The sequence below is a fragment of the Rhineura floridana genome, chromosome 2 (assembly GCF_030035675.1).
Source record: "Rhineura floridana isolate rRhiFlo1 chromosome 2, rRhiFlo1.hap2, whole genome shotgun sequence".
NCBI lineage: Eukaryota > Metazoa > Chordata > Lepidosauria > Squamata > Rhineuridae > Rhineura > Rhineura floridana.
Genome location: NC_084481.1, coordinates 203,967,354 through 203,985,456, shown reverse-complemented (window position 1 = coordinate 203,985,456; position 18,103 = coordinate 203,967,354). Strand labels below are relative to the sequence as shown.

The 18,103-nt window shown below is 40.9% G+C and overlaps 1 protein-coding gene across 10 annotated transcripts in view; it reads left to right on the top strand.

Annotated features, from left to right (window-relative positions):
* The window catches only part of FOXN3 (forkhead box N3), a 398,156-nt gene that overhangs the window by 363,015 nt on the left and 17,038 nt on the right, over positions 1-18,103 (top strand). For all 10 annotated transcript variants that reach the window (XM_061611930.1, XM_061611929.1, XM_061611934.1 and 7 more), the window contains one exon: positions 11,352-11,463. In XM_061611930.1, the coding sequence (XP_061467914.1) occupies positions 11,352-11,463 (112 nt within the window). The remainder of the gene's footprint in view (positions 1-11,351; positions 11,464-18,103) is intronic.

The following is an 18,103-nucleotide window of genomic DNA, read 5'->3' as shown; positions in this document are numbered from 1 at the left end:
AAACTACAATTGTATACCTCTAATTCATATAATTGGTAGAATGTATTAGATGTTTACAATTGTAAATTATATATAATGGGGTGATAAGTATTTTTCTTCTGTAGGACAGGTAAGAAAACACTTAGGTCCACCATTAGAAAATTATGTTCTGCGTTTGGTTTCTACTTTTTGAGGTGTCTGTAAGTATCAGATTCCTTTAAGGATGAGAAACATGAAGAAAGGAAGAATTAAAATTATATTCACTCTTAATTGAATGTTAAACTTGTATGGTTAAATCAGATCTGTTTTTTAAAAAATCAGAAAAGTGGATTTGTCAAAGGATCAATTAAGCAAAGGTTTTTTTCCCTTCAGCAGTAGAACCTGCATTTTCCTAGGCCAATTAATTGCTCTTCTTTTGTTAAATTCTTTTCTGCACTAGAGAACTCTTCACCAGATTATAAAATTCACACATCAAAATGTTCAGAACTGGCACCTGTTCACACAGTATATTTTCTTCTACTTGCAAACAGTCCCAATGCATAGACCCAGGTTCATGTGGACAAATGAAATGTGAACCAGTTAATTAGGAAATACAGCCAGCAGCAGTACATGCAACTGTGGTGGCTAGAATAAATACCTCTTTTGATTCACTGCTTTCCATGTGCCTACTTACCAGGTTCACACATTACATTGGTTCACATGAACATGCACTCAAGGAATGCTGAGATTGTTGCATGTAGGCAAAAATGGATGCTATAGACCAGCTTTTAGATACCTCTTCTCTAAACTAAATAAAACCAGGACAGCTTCTACTTATGTTTGAACCTAATGGGTCTTAGGCAACAATCATGTTTTTGAAGAACTGATTCTGTAATGTGTTAAACTGGCTTCTGAAATTAATATATGTCAATAATTCAAAATCTTTCCCCTCCCTAGGGATGGTGTCACAAGATGGTATCCTCAGGCAGCTGCTGAGGGACCATTGCTGCTGCCATCCTGAGCCCCTTTTACTGGTACTCCATTGACTGTTGGGTGGCTACCACTGGGATTGTTCACAGTGCCCCAGAATAGCACTTGTGTGGCATTGTGGCAATTGCAGTGATGGCTACCCAGCAATCATTAGAGGAGCGCTGCTGCTGCTGCTGCTCCTCCTCCTCTTTGGTAAGTGCCCCACCTGCCCAACAAAAATAAATAAGATAAATAGGAGGAGAAAGGGCCATCAGCTGACATGGGGGGGATGCTGACAGAGTAAGGAGGCCACCAGAGGGAACTGTGCCAAGGGCTCCCTCAAACCTGACCTTACTAGAAAACATCACAAATAACTTGGGATTGAGTGTTCTGATTCTAAAGCAGTTTTACTACACATGGAAGTTCATTTACTGGTTAACTAAAACTGGGGGGAAATGGCTGGGATCCAGTGGTGCTACAGCAGAAGGCAGCTCCACTCACTCAAGGAGAAGACCTTGATTTCTGCTGATTTCCCTCCCTTCCCATCACCATTTCCTGTGAACCAAATCCAGGCCATTGCACAGAGTCCCCAGTCCTCAGGATCAGCTTTGGAGGAGTGTGAGGGGCTCTACGGTGGACAGGGAAACTGGAAAGCCCTATTCCACAAGCAGAACTCCTCTTACAGTAGTTAGGATCCAAACCCACGGCCTGCAAAATGACATTTATTTAATTTAATTTAGGGAATTATTTCCTGCTTTTAAAATTTATGCAAGTTGCCAAGGCAGCAAACAATGAATACAGTAGATATTTTATTTATTTATTTATTTGTTTGTTTGTTTGTTTGTTTGTTTATTTATTTATTGCACTTTTAGACCGTCCTATAGCAACAGGCTCTCAGGGCGGTGTACAACAGGATAAAAACACCTTTAAAACCAGTGATATAATGCAGGTGTCCTGGGACAAAGGATGTGCCCATGTTATAGAGCTTCCATGTTACAACGAAAGCTGCATTCTGTAAACGTTGTTTTACTCAGGGGATATCGTCATACCCAAGGTATATCCAAATCTGCAGTTCAGCGAGCGGCGTTATAGCAAGGTTCTACTGTACCAGTAAAAAAGCAAACTTAGGTTTGGAATATATTGTGGAGTGAAATCAATCAAATTAGAAAGTAACATCAGCAGTAAAAGTAGTAACACCAGATAGAACTGTTTGCAAAGGTTCGCCAGAGTTAACATTTTGTGTAGTTTGGCCCTTTGAAGCTCAAAGAAACAAACTGGTCTTAACTGGATGCCTAGTGCTTCACAAAGAAAATAGACGGGCCTTTCTGTGGAGCATGTGCCATATACAAACTGTGCCACCTTATTCTGGTCATCTGAACACAGGGCAGCAAGAGACGGGCTTCCGGTCAGATCTTAATGCCTGAGCAGGTTCATATAGGAATAAACAGTCTTACTTCACATCAAAGAACCCACACAGGAGAGAAACCATATATATGCCTACAGTGTGGGAAAAGTTTCAGTTGGAGGCACCACCTTACTTCACATCAGAGAAACCCACACAGGGGAGAAACCTTATAAGTGTCTGGAGTGTGGAAAGAGTTTCAGTCGTAGTGAAAGTCTTACTTTACATCAAAGAACCCACACAGGAGAGAAACCATATAAGTGTCTGGAGTAACATCTTACTGCACACCAAAGAACCCACACAGGGAAGGAAACAAAAATGTATGAAGTGTGGAAAGAACTTCTGTCATAGCAAAAGCATTACTTTGTATCAGATGAAGTGGCTGCATCATGGCCCTACCTTCAGACTGTGTCCCTGGACATTATCCCTTCCCCTAGAAGCTGTTGACATGGACTTTAACATAAACAGTAAGCAAGGTTCATTACTGACTGGCCTGTTTTGCCTCTTTAATACGAAGAAGGGTATTCCTGTCTCATATTAGCTTATACTATTTGGGCAGATGCAAGTCACTAAACCTTGTGGCTAATGTTACTAGATTGCAACCTGCCCTGGGACCTGATGGTAAAGGAAAGGTATTATTATAGGCCCACTAGTCTTTTAGCCTGAGTAGACGCGGGGACAGAGTTGACTTCTGTGCTTGTTGCAGGGTTTGATCGTGTTCTCTGTTTCTCTGTTGAGTGGATCATCATTGCAGATAAGCTGTTGTTTCAAATTAGGGTGTTTGTCAACAAGGAGAAGCCTATCCCTGAAGCCCTGAGCAAAGGAGGTGGAATGTTAAGATGACAGTTACAAAAGGAACACTACTTAACATCTTAACATCTTAATATTCAATCGATTTAATGCATTTTATATTTAATATTTTAGTACTGAGTTTTGTAGTTGTTTATATGTTTAATTATGTTTAGGTATTTTTGGTATAATTTTTAAGTTTAGTATATGTTTTTAAATTGTATATTGGATGTTATATGTTGTGAACCGCACAGAGAGCTTCAGCTGTGGGGCGGTATAGAAATATAATTAATAAATAAATAATAATAAATAAATAAATAGATCCCAAGCCATTTGCACTTTGAATTGTGCCTGGAAACAAATAGGAAGCCAGAGGAGTTGTTTCAAGACTGGTACAGATCTCAATGCAAACATAGGAACATAGCAAGAGGATAGTTAAAGGAGGAGGATACATTGTACTCTGTTCCCCCTGACACTCCCCCCCCCAATCATCATACAAAGTATTTTTTTATTTACTCAGTTTTTATTCTGTTCTTCAGCCAATGTGTCCAAGGCACACACACATGTATGCACGAGACTCAAACCATGTACTGTATGATAATTTTCAGATAAAAAATATATGCAAAAAAAGTGAGTTGGCCTGATTTTTACACTACAATGTTGCCTAATGCAGATTACACCAAACACACTTGAGTATCTTCTTTTGCACAATGTGACTATACAGTGTTACGCTTAACAGGATAGCACTCTTTCTATCCCCATAGTTTGCAGTGGAATTTCTAAGCTATGTTGGAGATACAGAATCAAATTAGAGTGTCTAAACCTCCAAAGCAAGACTACATCTTTTTCCATTTCAGTTATCCTTTCCACCTCTATTGTGGGTCAGAGTTTGCATCATTTGCAGGGCTGTGGAGTCGGTATGTCAAACCTTCAACTCCGACTCCAATTCCTCTGTTTTTCTACTGTCCGACTCCAACTCCGACTCCTTCATAAATGGCAAATGTATATTAATTTTTCTACTGTCTGACTCCGACTCTGACTCCTTCATAAATGGCAAATGTATATTAATGTATTAATATTAATAAATTAATATTAAAATATTAATTTTATTTTGAAGTCAGAGTCTCAGGACATTTCTACCAACTCCGACTCCACCCAAAATTGCTTCCGACTCCGCCCAAAATTGCTTCTGACTCCGACTCCACAGCCCTGATCATTTGTCACTGGAAAAGTCACTTGTGGAAATGCCAAGCAATGCCAAAAATGTGGCATGCTGTTAATGATTGTGCAAAAAGGCCTGTAGTTGCATATCACCTGTAATTCACAAGGTTTCGTGGTAGGTCTTTGTTGCTCATTGTTATATTTTGTACAGTGCTATTAATGCATATGGTGCTTTGCACAGCATTTATAAGGCTCCTGCTCCAAGGAGCCCACATCTAACTGAACAGGAAAGACAACAGAAAGAGGGGGGCGGTGCACAGTTGAAGATACTGAAGGCTCTTTTGGTTGGGGATGAAGACTAAGGCAATGGTTCTCAAACAACAGGAGGGGATCCCAAGGATGGCTGCAAGATACCCTGAGGACAGGGAACCCTAGAGCAGGAGTTCTTAACCTGGGGGCCCATGGATAGGCTTGAGGGGACCCATGAGCTGGGGATTTAAAAAAAATAAATTTTCGATGAAACAAAATAATGTTTTATTTATTTATTTATGTATGGGGGTCCATAGCTTTCATCAGATTCTCAAAGGGGTCCATGACCCAAAAAAGGTTAAGAACCACTGCCCTATAGGGAGAGAGGATCCTAACATAAGAGCACAAGAAGAGTCTTACTGGATCAGACCAAAGGCAGCCTGTCCAGCAGCATGTTACCTCATTGGCCAACCAGATGCCCATGGATGTCAGTTCTGGCTGGATATGTAAAGGGCTTGGAGCAATGAATCCAGATGTTTTGAGAAAGGGGGGAGTCACATGATTCAGAAGTTAAGAGAAGTGAATAATTTTTGGCTGTGGAATTCTAGAAAGTGTTCTCAATTTCATATAGAATATTATTTACATGAACCTTTACACTGGAATAATAACCCCAGACCTCTTTTAGTTTCTGATTTGCTCACACATTCAAGGGGTAAAACAGTAGTTGAAGTGGTTGAAATTGTTGAACAACCCTGGCAGGATTGGTGGTGTTACCCATTCTCATGTTACTATAGAGAGAAAAATATTTTTTAGTTTCAGTGTAATGTCCATATGGAAAGAGCAGGGTTATCAGAACTTGACTCATGAGCTATATGTTCCACTGGGGGTGGGGGAGGGACCTGCGAAGGACCCATAATCAGCAGAGAGATATGGCTGAAGCCCTCCAGAATTGCTTTACTATTATTATTTTGGAATTAATCCTATTGGCTTGGTTGAATATCTTTTTTAAAATGTTTAAGTTAAAGGTAATCTATTCCCTATCACACATGCACAAGCTTACACATGTGCACTAGGGCTTATCATTGCCATATACACTACATTATAAGCCACATTTTAAGAGCAGAAGACCTTTAATGGTGAATGGAGAGTTCCACTGTTTGGAGGAGTGAAAATACACGCTAGGGTTGTTTGAGGAATTCATATGTACCTTCCAGAGTAATGTGTGCATTGGAAAGAAGAAATTATCCTTCAGATTTTGCAATACAGTTCCTGGCCCAAAAAACAACCACCACCAAATGTGCATTTTAGAATGTGCACACACTGAGATAAAATATTTAAATATCAATTTTTGTGCAGAGTAATGTGAAATTAGGATGGAACAGGTTTATGAATCAACACGTGAAACTGACGTGTACTTGAAATAGACTGTAACTGCTGTACATTCAAATCTCTTCCTGCGCTTCTCTGAATGATGGTCCTAATCGTCAGTGAGACTACTGTCTCCATAGGCATAGGTTGTCCATGCCACTTGCTCTTTATCCACTATGGGGAGCTGCTAGCTCATGTATTGAGATCTGCAAAATGTTAAATGGTATACAAAGCACTGCTGAAAGACAAAACACTTCAAAAGAAATTTTCATTTTGATTTATAATGTACACTGCACAAAGTGCTGAGAGCAGTAAAACATTGCAAACATTAAAAAAATAATAATACTGACCTGGAGGCCCATAGTGTACCACAAGGAAGAGAAAAATGGAAAAGAGAAGACATAAGCAAACATAAAATGCAGACATATGATACAGATTTATAGACATGTTGCTGATACAGAGGTTCTTGAGGGGCTGCTGACAATGTTGCTAATAAAAAATAAAGAATTATTCTCTAAGGGTGGTTTAAAAGAGGGACTGAATGAGGTAAGTGTATAAAAGGAAACTGAAGCAAGAGGCCAGACAAAAGTAAGTATAGCTTGGAGTAGAAGTGGTAAGAGTGAGCACGGGTGCCAATCTATTATGAAAGATGTCTCCAGAGTGGGCAACAAGGATGGTTAGGTATTAGAATGGCAATTTTCAGGGTGGGACAAAACAGGCAGACAGTGAAGTCATTTGTTCTCTTAAATTTATATCCCACCTTATCACTGGCATGCTTAAGGGGGATTTAAAAATGGCCATCTTGAGCTGGAGCAGTCATGCTGTTCCTGTTGACTTAATTCATAGTTAACTGTAGCTGAGTACAGTCAGATATGTGTAAGGAATCAGGAACAGGCAGCAGGATCACATGCTCCCTTCTGCAACATGAATTTTCATCAGTAGTTAAGTGTGTGCATGTGTGTGAGAGAGAGACAGGCCTTCCTGACACCAGGATCACTGATGCTTAATGGGGTTTGGGGTAGGCTTGCATGATTGCTCTAATGGGAGCACCATTTCCAATCCGGTGTACCCACCAGTGCAACCGCACAGTTCTAACCTCACCCCATCCCAGTCCAGATCTGCAGCAACAGTTCTGGTGTCAGGAGGGCACCTTCGTCCCACCACATGCACTGCTACCAATTCCCATTACCAGGCCTCACCACAGATACAGAAAATGCAATAATGCAACGGGTTAAGGCAGCCTTTCCCAACTAGTGGGCCACCAGATGTTGTTGGACCACAACTCCCATCTTTCCTGACCATTGGCAGTGCTGGCTGAGGCTGATGGGAGCTGTGGTCCAACAACATCTGGTGGTCCACTAGTTGGGAAAGGCTGGGTTAAGGACATGCTTTCCATGTAGAAAGTCCCAAATTCAATCCCCAGCACCTATAGTTAAAATAATCTTTGGTACCAGAACTAGTGGGAGACTGTTGTGTCCAATTCCTGTGCTGGAGGCTGAGAGGAGCTGCCAGTCAGAGTAGACAAGCAGTGGGCTAGATGGACCAAAGATCTGACTTAGTATTAGGCAGCTATACATGTTCAAGTTACAGCTACACTGATAATGACCAAGTTTCCTGCTTAATCCAAGATCTGAAACAATGGTTTACAGTTGTTTTCAGATTCTGGATTAAGTGGGAACTCTGGCTAATTTTAGCCATTGTTACAGTCAGTGCTGATGTGTTAAACATGGTCAGACTTGTGGCAGAAATTCATGCTCCTGGATGGAGATTATGTGTGAAGGAAATTTGCAATCCCACAGCCTAATTGGTGTAATTACACTTGCACCTGCATAAAGCAGATGTCGGTTCAAAAGTGGGACTCAGTTCAGCAGTAGCCTTGGGCATTTGATGTCTGTTTCATTTTGAGCCTCATGAAGCTTGAGTGTTGGGAAGCAACATTTCGCTATGGAACAAAGACATTTCTGTGGAATGCTCTTGAATAGATTTATTGGGCCTCTTTTGAGTTAATTCCAGTTTCCTCAAAGAAATCCCTCATATTGTGTGATGGTACCCTTACACTGTAAAACATCTACTGGAAATATTGGCAAATCCCAAAAGTTTAATGGGTTCAGTGTGATGTTTTCTCAGAACAGCAAAGCCCCCCCCCCAGAAATCTTGTTACAATTCTAAATCATCTGTTTGGTGAAGCAGGTATAAGACATATCAGTTGAATCTGTCCATTGTGGCAACTCTTTGCTTATGGTATATGCTGATAGCTCATGCAATTCATGGATGCCTTTATATATTCCATTCCCTTCAACCAATATTAAATGCTGGCAATAGAAACTGAAAGTGGATTGTGATGGCCTAATTAGATGTTATAGGGCATGGATGGGAACCTTTGGCCCTCAGATGTTGCCCATCAGCCCCAGCTAATATGTCCAATGGCTAAAGATGATAAGTGTTCAAAGTTCAGCAACATCTGGAAAGCTACACCCATCCTTGTTAAAAGGTGTGTGTAGATGCCACTGATTTGCATCTCCCCAGTAAAAGAAATACAATCCATGACTTATTTCTTTGCTATACATCATCAAAGAGAAGCATGGGGGTTATGCAGGTTGGAAACAGTCATGTGCCCTCCATAACATCAGGCCAGTCTCTTAAAATTGAGATTTATTAGTAGACATTGTATATTGTTGTCTGCCTGCCTTTCTTGTAGTTCAAAATGGGGGGGGGGGAGAGAGATTGGGCCACGATCCAAAATTTGGGTTCCACAAAGTCTGATGAGCAGTTTGTTTGTTTGTTTGTTGAAAATATTTCTATCCCACCCTTCTACCCTATAACAGGGCACTCAGGGATGCTTACAAAAATAAAATCAAACATGTACATGATAAAATTGTAAACAGTAAAATCACAAAAACATTAAAATAAATTTAAAGTACAATTAAAATACAAAAAATAATATATAGATATAGATACACACACACACACACACGCACACATATATACTAAAGAGACTACAAAGGTAAAATTTAACGCATAAAATCAGTGTCAGGCTCTACCTTCAATCCCTCCCAAAGGCTCTCCGGAACAAGATCGTTTTCAGAAATCTCTGGAAAACCAACAGGGAGGGAGCAGAGCGAACTTCTTGGGGTAGAGTATTCCAAAGCTTGGGGGCCACAACTAAAAAAGCTCTCTCCTGCATGCCTGTCAATCTAACATCTTTCACTCCGGACACGCAGAGGAGACCAGAGGAGACTTTCTCTTTCATGGAATCTGTAACAATTTGCATTTGTTTTTGAGATAGGCATTACTTCAGATAGGATTGCTAGTTATTATGTTGGTGGGCTGACTGTTCTATAATGTTGCTTTTGCTATTTTATCTATCATGATACTTTTAGCTATTGTTCCATATTGTAGAATATGGATGGTTTTGTTTTTTTGTATTGCCCTGTAAGTTCCTTGAGCACCCTTTTGGGAGCCAAAATACAAGGTAAAAACAGAATAAATAAATGTTGTGGGAAACTTTGCATTCATTTTCACGCAGATTGGGTCTTGCTTTGAGCTGGACATGTGTCTAAAACACAAGCACATAGTTTTACAACTCAAGTTCCTTTATTTTGCTGAATCCTTTTTCTAAGCAGCACTAACCTCAGTTTTCACTTAACATTTGAATTTGCAGGTTTGCTCCTTTAAATCTTTGGTCAGATAGTATCCTGGTATCCCAAAGACCAGATTTTCAGAAGAATTTTATCTCCTGCTTTTATCTGACATATTTTGCTATGCAGAAAAACTAGCTATAGATGAGAAGCTGAATGCAGCTAAACCTTTTGACAATTTATCTTGTATTTTGTCACGTAGGGCCTCCTTTTCACATACACTGAGACATGTGGGAGCCATTTCTCCATGGTGTTATTTCATATGGTTGCAGTGAGTTTCTCTAAATATTGCTGCCACGTTGGTATCACATCCATAGACAATTCCTAAGAACATAAGAAGAGCCTGCTGGATCAGGCCAGTGGCCCATCTAGTCCAGCATCCTGTTCTCACAGTGGCCAACCAGGTGCCTTGGCCTAGTAACTTGCAATTAATTTTCATCTCCCACATTATGATTCAAATCCATACTTTTCTTTTTTGTCACTAGATAAATAACATTAATCGTAATAACTAAGGTGACATTCTACACCAAGAAATGTATGATGGTGAAAAGTTTGCATGTAAGACCAGGGCTGTGGAGTCAGTACGCCAGACCTTCGACTCTGACTCCTCTGTTTTTCTACTGTCCGACTCCAACTCCTTCATAAATGGCAAATGTATATTAACTAGTAAAAACAAATTTACTGTAGTAAAATGGTAGCACAAGGCATTTCATCACCACCACGTGAATCCAGAGCTTGGAAAGGTTACTTTTTTGAACTACAACTCCCACGAGCCCAGTCCCAAAAAATGGAAGCCCTGTGTGAATTTTCTGTTTTCTATATTCTTCAGCAAACTTCCTAAAGCAGTTTAATCAGGAGGCTCCCACACATACACACACCATATATGGCTGCAATCCTAACCCTAGATACCTGGGAGTAAGCCCCATTTTATTCAGTAGTATTTACTTCTTAGTATACATGGTTAGGATTGTGCTGTAATATGTCATCCTTTAGATTACTAATCTTTGGAATCTGCTTCCTTTTAGTATTGCCTATGTGTTTCCTTGAGCTTTGCTCCACAGTCAAATGCATGAGTTCCTTTTAACTTGAGATACCAGGGAATGAATCTGGCACCATATCCATGTAGAGCATGGTCTGTTCCCCAGCAGTGGGTACAAGGGGTGTATCAGGGTGAGCTTGTAAATCTCTGAGTGATTTGCAGCAGATCGGTAAAAGTTTCTGATTCCCAGTTGTTTAACAATAGCAGCAAAGCTATTTTTTCCACCTAGATCAGGCTGCTGAAATGAAGAAAGTGAAGTAGGAATGAACTTTTGTGTGAAAGGATTGTGAGTTCAGTCCAGTTCTTGTACCAAAAGCAAATCCCTCAGTTCAAAATGTGCTCCGAGGCACCCTGTTCTTTAATTCTAAGTCTGTCTCTTTTGCACCTGACTCTAGTTGGTACATCTTAGGGTTCTGGTAAGAAAACAAAGTAGATCTGGCAAGCATGAAGGCTGCCCACCCTTGCTCTACCTTCACATTGTGGCATCTCCCAAGAAGTCTGTTGCTGAGGTGAGATTTGAATCAGGGGAGCTTTCTTGCTTGCACTCTTAATATGGTGACACTGATAAATCTATCCCAACTTTCTGTGGCTACACTTTGGCTCATGCAATATCACATGCACCCTTTAGCTTTTCCCCAAGGATTTTGAAGAAGCTAGAGAAGCAGTGACTCTTTTCTCCCTCTGCCTCTTTGAAGCTTGATGTTTTAACAAACTGCTCAGTTTCATACTCTTCTAATTTTCCTCTTCATTTTTTTTCTCCCTTGCAATTTGTCTGCAGTTCCTCATGGAGTGATCCAAAATGGAGCTCGCATTCTGAGTAGAGGAATCTTCCCAGGAGTTAGGCCGCTGCCGATAAACCCTAGTGGAAGCATGGCTGCTGCAGTAGTAAGGTAAGGATGCTGGAGTGCAGAATCACTAGCACGAGATGACCAAGTTCAGCGTGTTGGTTTTGGTTTACAAAGCCCTATACAGCTTGGGACTAGGCGACCTGAAAGACCATCTTACCCGTTATATACCCAGTCAGTCACTGCACTCCGCAGGTGAGGGCCTCCTGTAGATACAATCTTATCAGAAGGTCCATGCTGCACAACATAAGAAGCAGACCTTTAGTGTTGTGGCACCTACCCTTTGGAATTCCCTCCCCTTAAATATTAAATAGGCTCCAGCTGTTATCTTTTCGGCGCCCACTGAAGACCTTCCTCTTTCAACAAGTCTTGTAAGTAGAGGCCTTATCCCAGTCTGCATCTGTGTTGGAATTGCTTTTTAAGATGTTTTTAAAGATTTTTTTTTAAAGATTTTTTTTAAAAAAGATGTTTTTCAGATTTTTTAGGGATTTTTTTACATGTTTTAAGATATTTTTGGTGTTTTGTCTCTTGTTTGTCACCCTGGGCTGCTTCTGCAAGGAAGGGCAGGATAGAAATTTAATAAATAATAACAACCTTGAAATGTGAACTCTGAGAGGGTGCTGCTAAAGCTTGCAACTGATTTAGTAAGCTCAGTGACAGAATTTTTAAAATGACTTTTACACCACAGTTTACGTCCTTTTGAAGTAAAACCAAGAGAGGTCATTTTTCTGTGGTTCTGGCCATACAACACATGAGTAAAGCAGCCTTTCAGATTCATACAAAAACATTTACTAGCTACCATACAAACAAATTTACCCAGGCATCTGCTAGGTGCCTATTTCTCATGGGGTGGCTCTAGCAAGATGCTCTCCCAGATTTCTTTGAGCTTTAGCTCCTGTCTTAGGCTTGGATTGTTTAAAAAATTATTTATTTGCACAATTCTCACCATGTCAATACCATCAGTGAATGCTTTGAACAATCTATCTGTCTATCTATAGGCAGTCAAATGCCCACAGTCCACTTGATCGCAAGATTGTTTATGTACAAATGACTGTTTCTGGACTCACAACATATGAAAAATGCAGTTTAGCTTTTAGTGAAATATTTAACCAACATGGTGATGTCCACTTTGTGTGCGCGCGCATGTGTTTATTATGCATTGCATCTCACAGTTGCAGCCCATTTAAGCCATTTATAGACTGTTCCCTTTTCAAGCAGTAATTGAATGATTGAATTGCATTGTTTCCCAGTTTCTGTACAAGCTTGGTTGCTGGCCTTTGAGCCACTTAGTTAGTGATCTTGTGCAATCATTTCACCTTTGAGTGTCCAGCCCAAGATGTTGTGAATTGTTTGGATAATATGCATTGTTCAAAAATACTAAAACTTACGACAGATTTGCCACTTGACATGAGTAAAGATTAGCTGTGGGAGATTATATCATTTATGCTGCTGCTGTCCTGTTGGCTTAAACGACATAAATAGATCTTTTGTTTCAGACTAATCTTTAGATGGAAATACACTATTTTTAGTAGGTTAAGTGTGTTGAATCATCATTATTTGGCACTGAAGTTGCCCAGCAGAACATGTTTGATAGCAGCTCTTATTTCACTGTATTCACACTGCTGTTCTGTTTTTTTGCCACCATTATTTTCACTTCCTTTTTTCACTGTTATGTTTCTTTTAGGAAGCAAGCCCATACAAATTATAAGACATTGTTATGCCTTGTTATAAAACATTATTTACAGCCATGGCAGATTCTGGAAAATCAGAACGAAGGTTGGGGTAATTTTGTTTGTTTGTTTTGTTCGAAGAGTGCTTTTGGTTAGAGTGAATTGGTCATCCATGGTCAATTTCAGTCCATTTTTTACAGGTAAAATGTTGTGTTGAAATGAGAGGTCTCTGAAATTTTCTTGTGATCACTTTTTAAAATGTGTTCTTGTCTGGTGAAATTAAGCCATAACCACATGGAAAACATTTACAAACAATAACAGTTCTTATATACAGCGAGGGCCGGCGCCAGAGGGCAGCCAGGTTGGGCCCTGGCTAAGGGTACCTGCAGCCCAGAAGGGCCCCTCCTTAGGGTGGGAATGTGGTTCTCCCTCTCCATGATCCATGGCAGCATCAGGTCCTCCAATCCGACCCTGCCAGATCATGGAGAGGGAGCTCCCAGGCACCCCCACAATACAGACAACATAGGCTTAAATAAGTCTGCATGCACGCCCTTCCTACCGCTCCCATCAGTGTGAATGCTGTGCGTGCACGCCTGCCATCACCCAAGAAGATAGCAGTGGCTTCCCTAAGAGTTTGATGCCCTCACTGCCATCTTGGTTGATGGCAGGCATGCTCACTATGTGTGCACATTATTTACATGAGACAAAAAGTAGGTGGGGCACATGGGTGGGCTTATTAGCCCCATGCCACCTCTATTGGGGAATGTTGGGCTACAGCGCCACAGGCCTGGGGCAGGCTGGTGTCCATGGGCCGAGTCTTGCCTGGCCCTGGCCCTGTATATAGCTCCCATTCATTTCATAGGGGCTTGTGTACAAAACCTTCCCAAGGATAGTGCCTATAGATCAGCCTTCCATGACCTGGTACCCTCAAAATGTTTTAGTCTACAATTCCCATCAACCCAACCAGCATGACTGTTCAGGCTGAGACTGTTGGGAATTGTAGTCCAAAGCATCTTGACTGCAACAGGTTGGAAAAGGTTGCCTTAAATTGTGCTGGGAAACTTCCATGCAATTGCAGCTCTTATATAAGATGGGATCCTATGTTTGTCATTGTCTCCATTGCTGCTGGGTGTGTGTGGGGGCATAATAAAAACAAATAATTGCAGGGATTTTTCACTCCATGGTTACCTTTCCCCGTAAGACTGGAAGCTAGTGTAACATAGTGGCCAAGAGTCTGAGCTATGAATCTGGAAGTACCTGGTTCAAATCTAAGTTCTTCCTTAGGCAAACTTTTCTCTCTGTCCACTGTCTGCATTGCGGGCAATAGTAATATCTTACAGCCAAGGGAGAGGTGAGAATGAGCCTTTTTAAAAGGCATAATTGCCATATGGGGGGAACCCTCCCCATTTTTTCCTAAGCCTAGTTGCTATGCTGGAAGGGATTTTGGCAGAGGCAGAAGGGATGAGAAAGAGAAAGGGGATGGCAGAAAGAAATTGGATGGCCTAGCACCAGTTCTGCCCCCACTCATTTGGGGCTTTGGCCCCTTCCACCTTTGAGGAGAATGCATGAAGGATAAAAATGGTTCCCTGTCCCTGCTTTGTAGGCCAATACAAGTGTTAATTATTCCTAATTAGTACTAAGACTTGTTCACACACACTATTCTTCATAAATGGGAAAATTTCAGATAAATGTTAGCTGCTATACAATAGTGAGCACCTGTATGAACATACATTGGTCAGGAAGCCACCCCTTTATTATTTGGAGCCTGGAGGCGATGCAAGACCCATAACCAGGCATCAGTCTGGAAATTCATTACAGCTTTTAGCAGCAGCACAATAATACAGGTGGAAAAACTGAACTGGAATCCAGTTTGAGAAAAGAAAGTACTTCTTTACACAGTGCTTGGTTAAATTCTAGAATTTGCTGCCACAAAATGTAGTAATGGCCACCACCTTGGATGGCTCTGAAAGGGGGTTAGGCAAATGCATGAAGGATAAGGTTAACAATGCCTTCTAGTCATTATGGCTGTGTACTCTCTCTGTGTACTAGTATGCCTCTGTGTATCAGTTGCTGGAAATCACAATGTGAGAGAGAGCTGTTGTGCTCATGTGCTACTTGTGGGCTTCCCATACGCATCTTGCTGGACTTAGATAGGCCTTTGATCTGATTCAGCAGGGTTTTTTCTATGTCCTTCTAAGGCAGAGCTGGGGGAACTTTGCCTCTCCAGATATTATTGTACTCTAACTCCCATCAGTCCCAACCAGCATGGCCAACGGTCAGGGATGATGGGAGCTGGAGTCCAACAACATCTGGGGGAATCACAGGTTCCTCATCTCTGCGCTAAGAAGAGCTAAGTTAGCAGAAAACTTATAGCTTTAGTTTTATTCAGCACAGTAGAACCAAATTAAGCAATTCATTTTTCAAGAGAACCAGTTAGAGAAGAGGGTGAGGGGTAATAAGCCAAAGACCCTACTTCCATTCTTTTTACCTCAATGTTGCTGCTCTAGATTTGATAAGAGCAAATTGATTTGGCTCTGGAACTTCATTGCTAACTCCTGTTCTAGGGCCTACCTTCTGTCATTATTTTATATTTCTAACCTATTTTATATTAATTGAATGCCGGTTCATAAATAAAATAACTCTAAAAGTAAAAGTTGTTATTTGCCTTCTTTTACATGCTCCCACCGTCTTTTGCATTGACCATTTCAACATGGAATAGTACTGAAGTGAAATTAACATAGCACATGGTGTAGGTGTCAGACATAGGCAGATCTTGACCTCATCTTCTCAGACAAGAAGCCAGCAAGTAGTTTTCTAAGTAAATATATCTGGATAATTAAAATACTCTCCTTGTTCAACAAAAACTGCTGACCTAGGTTGCAGCAGGGAGATTACTTGGGAAATGCAGCATGAGGGAAGGGTACACTGTGTTGATACCAATGCTCAGGATTAAATTTCTCTCAGCATTGACAGTGCATACCTTTGCATTAATCCTACATCTGTTCTGATCATAGTCAACACCCATATTATTAGTGGATCATTACATGGCCTGTGTCTGCAGTGGAGCTTTCCATATAAATTATGATGTAAAACCCCTCCTGTAAGTTTTCCTGCCAATAGTACAACTGGCTTAGTTGCATTGATTTGTACTCTCTGACCCTTTGGGATGGGACCTGATTATGCAGTGGAATACTGCTTGGTGCTAATTTACGCCCTCAGTACTAGAGGTATCTTAGAAACACTTTTCCTGCTTTGAAACGGAAACTTTTCCACATCTGTGCCTCAAAATAGTTGTGGAAAAATGTTGAGTAGGAAAAGCTACCAACTTCCCAAAACTGCCAGAGGAGCTGTAATCTTCACAATAATAATTCTTCAAAATAATTATATTTCCCATGTGGCAGAATATTTGAATCTTTTTGAAGTCAATGGAGATGGGCCACTATGCACCCCCCAAAAAAAACCCCTATCATGAAGGTGTCTATGCTAAATTTTAAGTAATTTTAGAGTCGAGAGGGTTATTTTAGCAGTGGCTCCTCAAAGGATTGGGTAGCAGGTGCTGGGAAGGATCTGTGCCTGAGCTGCTGCCTGTCAAAGCAGAGAGAACTGTGCTAGATGGACAAAGAGTGTGACCTGGTCTAAGGCAGCTTCCTATGGTCCAGTAAGCAGCAACTGCCATCGTTCAAGATTCTGTAAAGAATGCCCCATATCCAGCCTCTGGCTGTATACCATATGACAGATTACTAATGCCATTAGTGGAGACACCCAATTGTCTCATCCTGTCTGTCTAAACAGGTGACCCTTGCTGCCAGCACTCCTCATCTGCATGCCAGTTGCAGAGGAGTGAGAGAAAGGTGAGAGGGGAATGAAGCTCTCTCTGTGGTTGGCAGAAGGCAAGCAGCTTCATGGTGCAATGGAGGCTGGTCATTTAGGGCAAGTGGGGCACTGCCCAACCAGCCTCAATCCTGATTTCTCCAAAGCCAAGCCTACCTTCCTACTTACAACCACTCTAAGGGGTGGCACTGGCTGCCATCTTCCTCCCTCTCAGTCTCTGTTTTGCCCTTGTAGAACTCGACAGGGAGAAGGATGGGGACAACACTAGAATTAGTTGGCTCTGCCTGTCATTGACTTTGTCTTCAGCCTCCACCTGCTGTTGGGCTTCCTGCCTTCCGCCCCACCAGTCCTAGTGCTCTCTTAGCTCCTTAGAGCAGAGTTGATCTCACATTGACTGTGGTTGGTTTGTAAATAAATAAATAAAATATTATATATTTCACCTGAAATTATCCATCTGCAGTTTTGAATTTAAGGAGCAAACTTGATTTGTTTTTCCTTTTTTAAAAACTAAGTCTAAAACAGTTTGGTAAAATTAAAATATGCAGATTTGTCTGTAAAGTTTGATATATACCTTGCTCACAAAGAGTCTGCCATGCTGTGTAACCTCCCACCTATTGTGCTCAATTTCTTTCCTCCCTTGAAGCAAGACTGTTATTGCTGGTGTCGTGCAAAGCCTTAAAAATAATTAAGTCACTGAAGTATTTTCTCAAAATTGTGGTGATCTTGAACATCTTCAGAATGTTACGTTTTGGCTTAAAAACTATGAAATTGCCACTTCAGAGGACATCACATGCCTTCCTCCTTAATGAATGGTTTTAAGGAGCTGGTTCTAAATGCACCGTACGATTGTTTTGAATATGGATGACTTCTTCTCTTAAGCATTTGGCATCATTTAATGACAACCCCTGCAGTGGTGACACCATCTCGGAGTGAATGCAGCTGGCATGCTGCACAGTCATGAATGACATTGCGTTTAGCTATTAATAATTGAAAGAGCTTTGTCTTTGTCTTATTTTCCCCTGCTGGGTTTTGCATATAATTTATGGATCATAAACTACCTTCTAACTTCTAAGAAAATATAAATTTTATTGAGCAAGAAAGAATGGAAATTGTGTTTGTGTGTGTTTTAAAAAAACATTTATATTTACCTCTGTCTGTGTGTCAGTAAGTAGTGTTGGCAATCT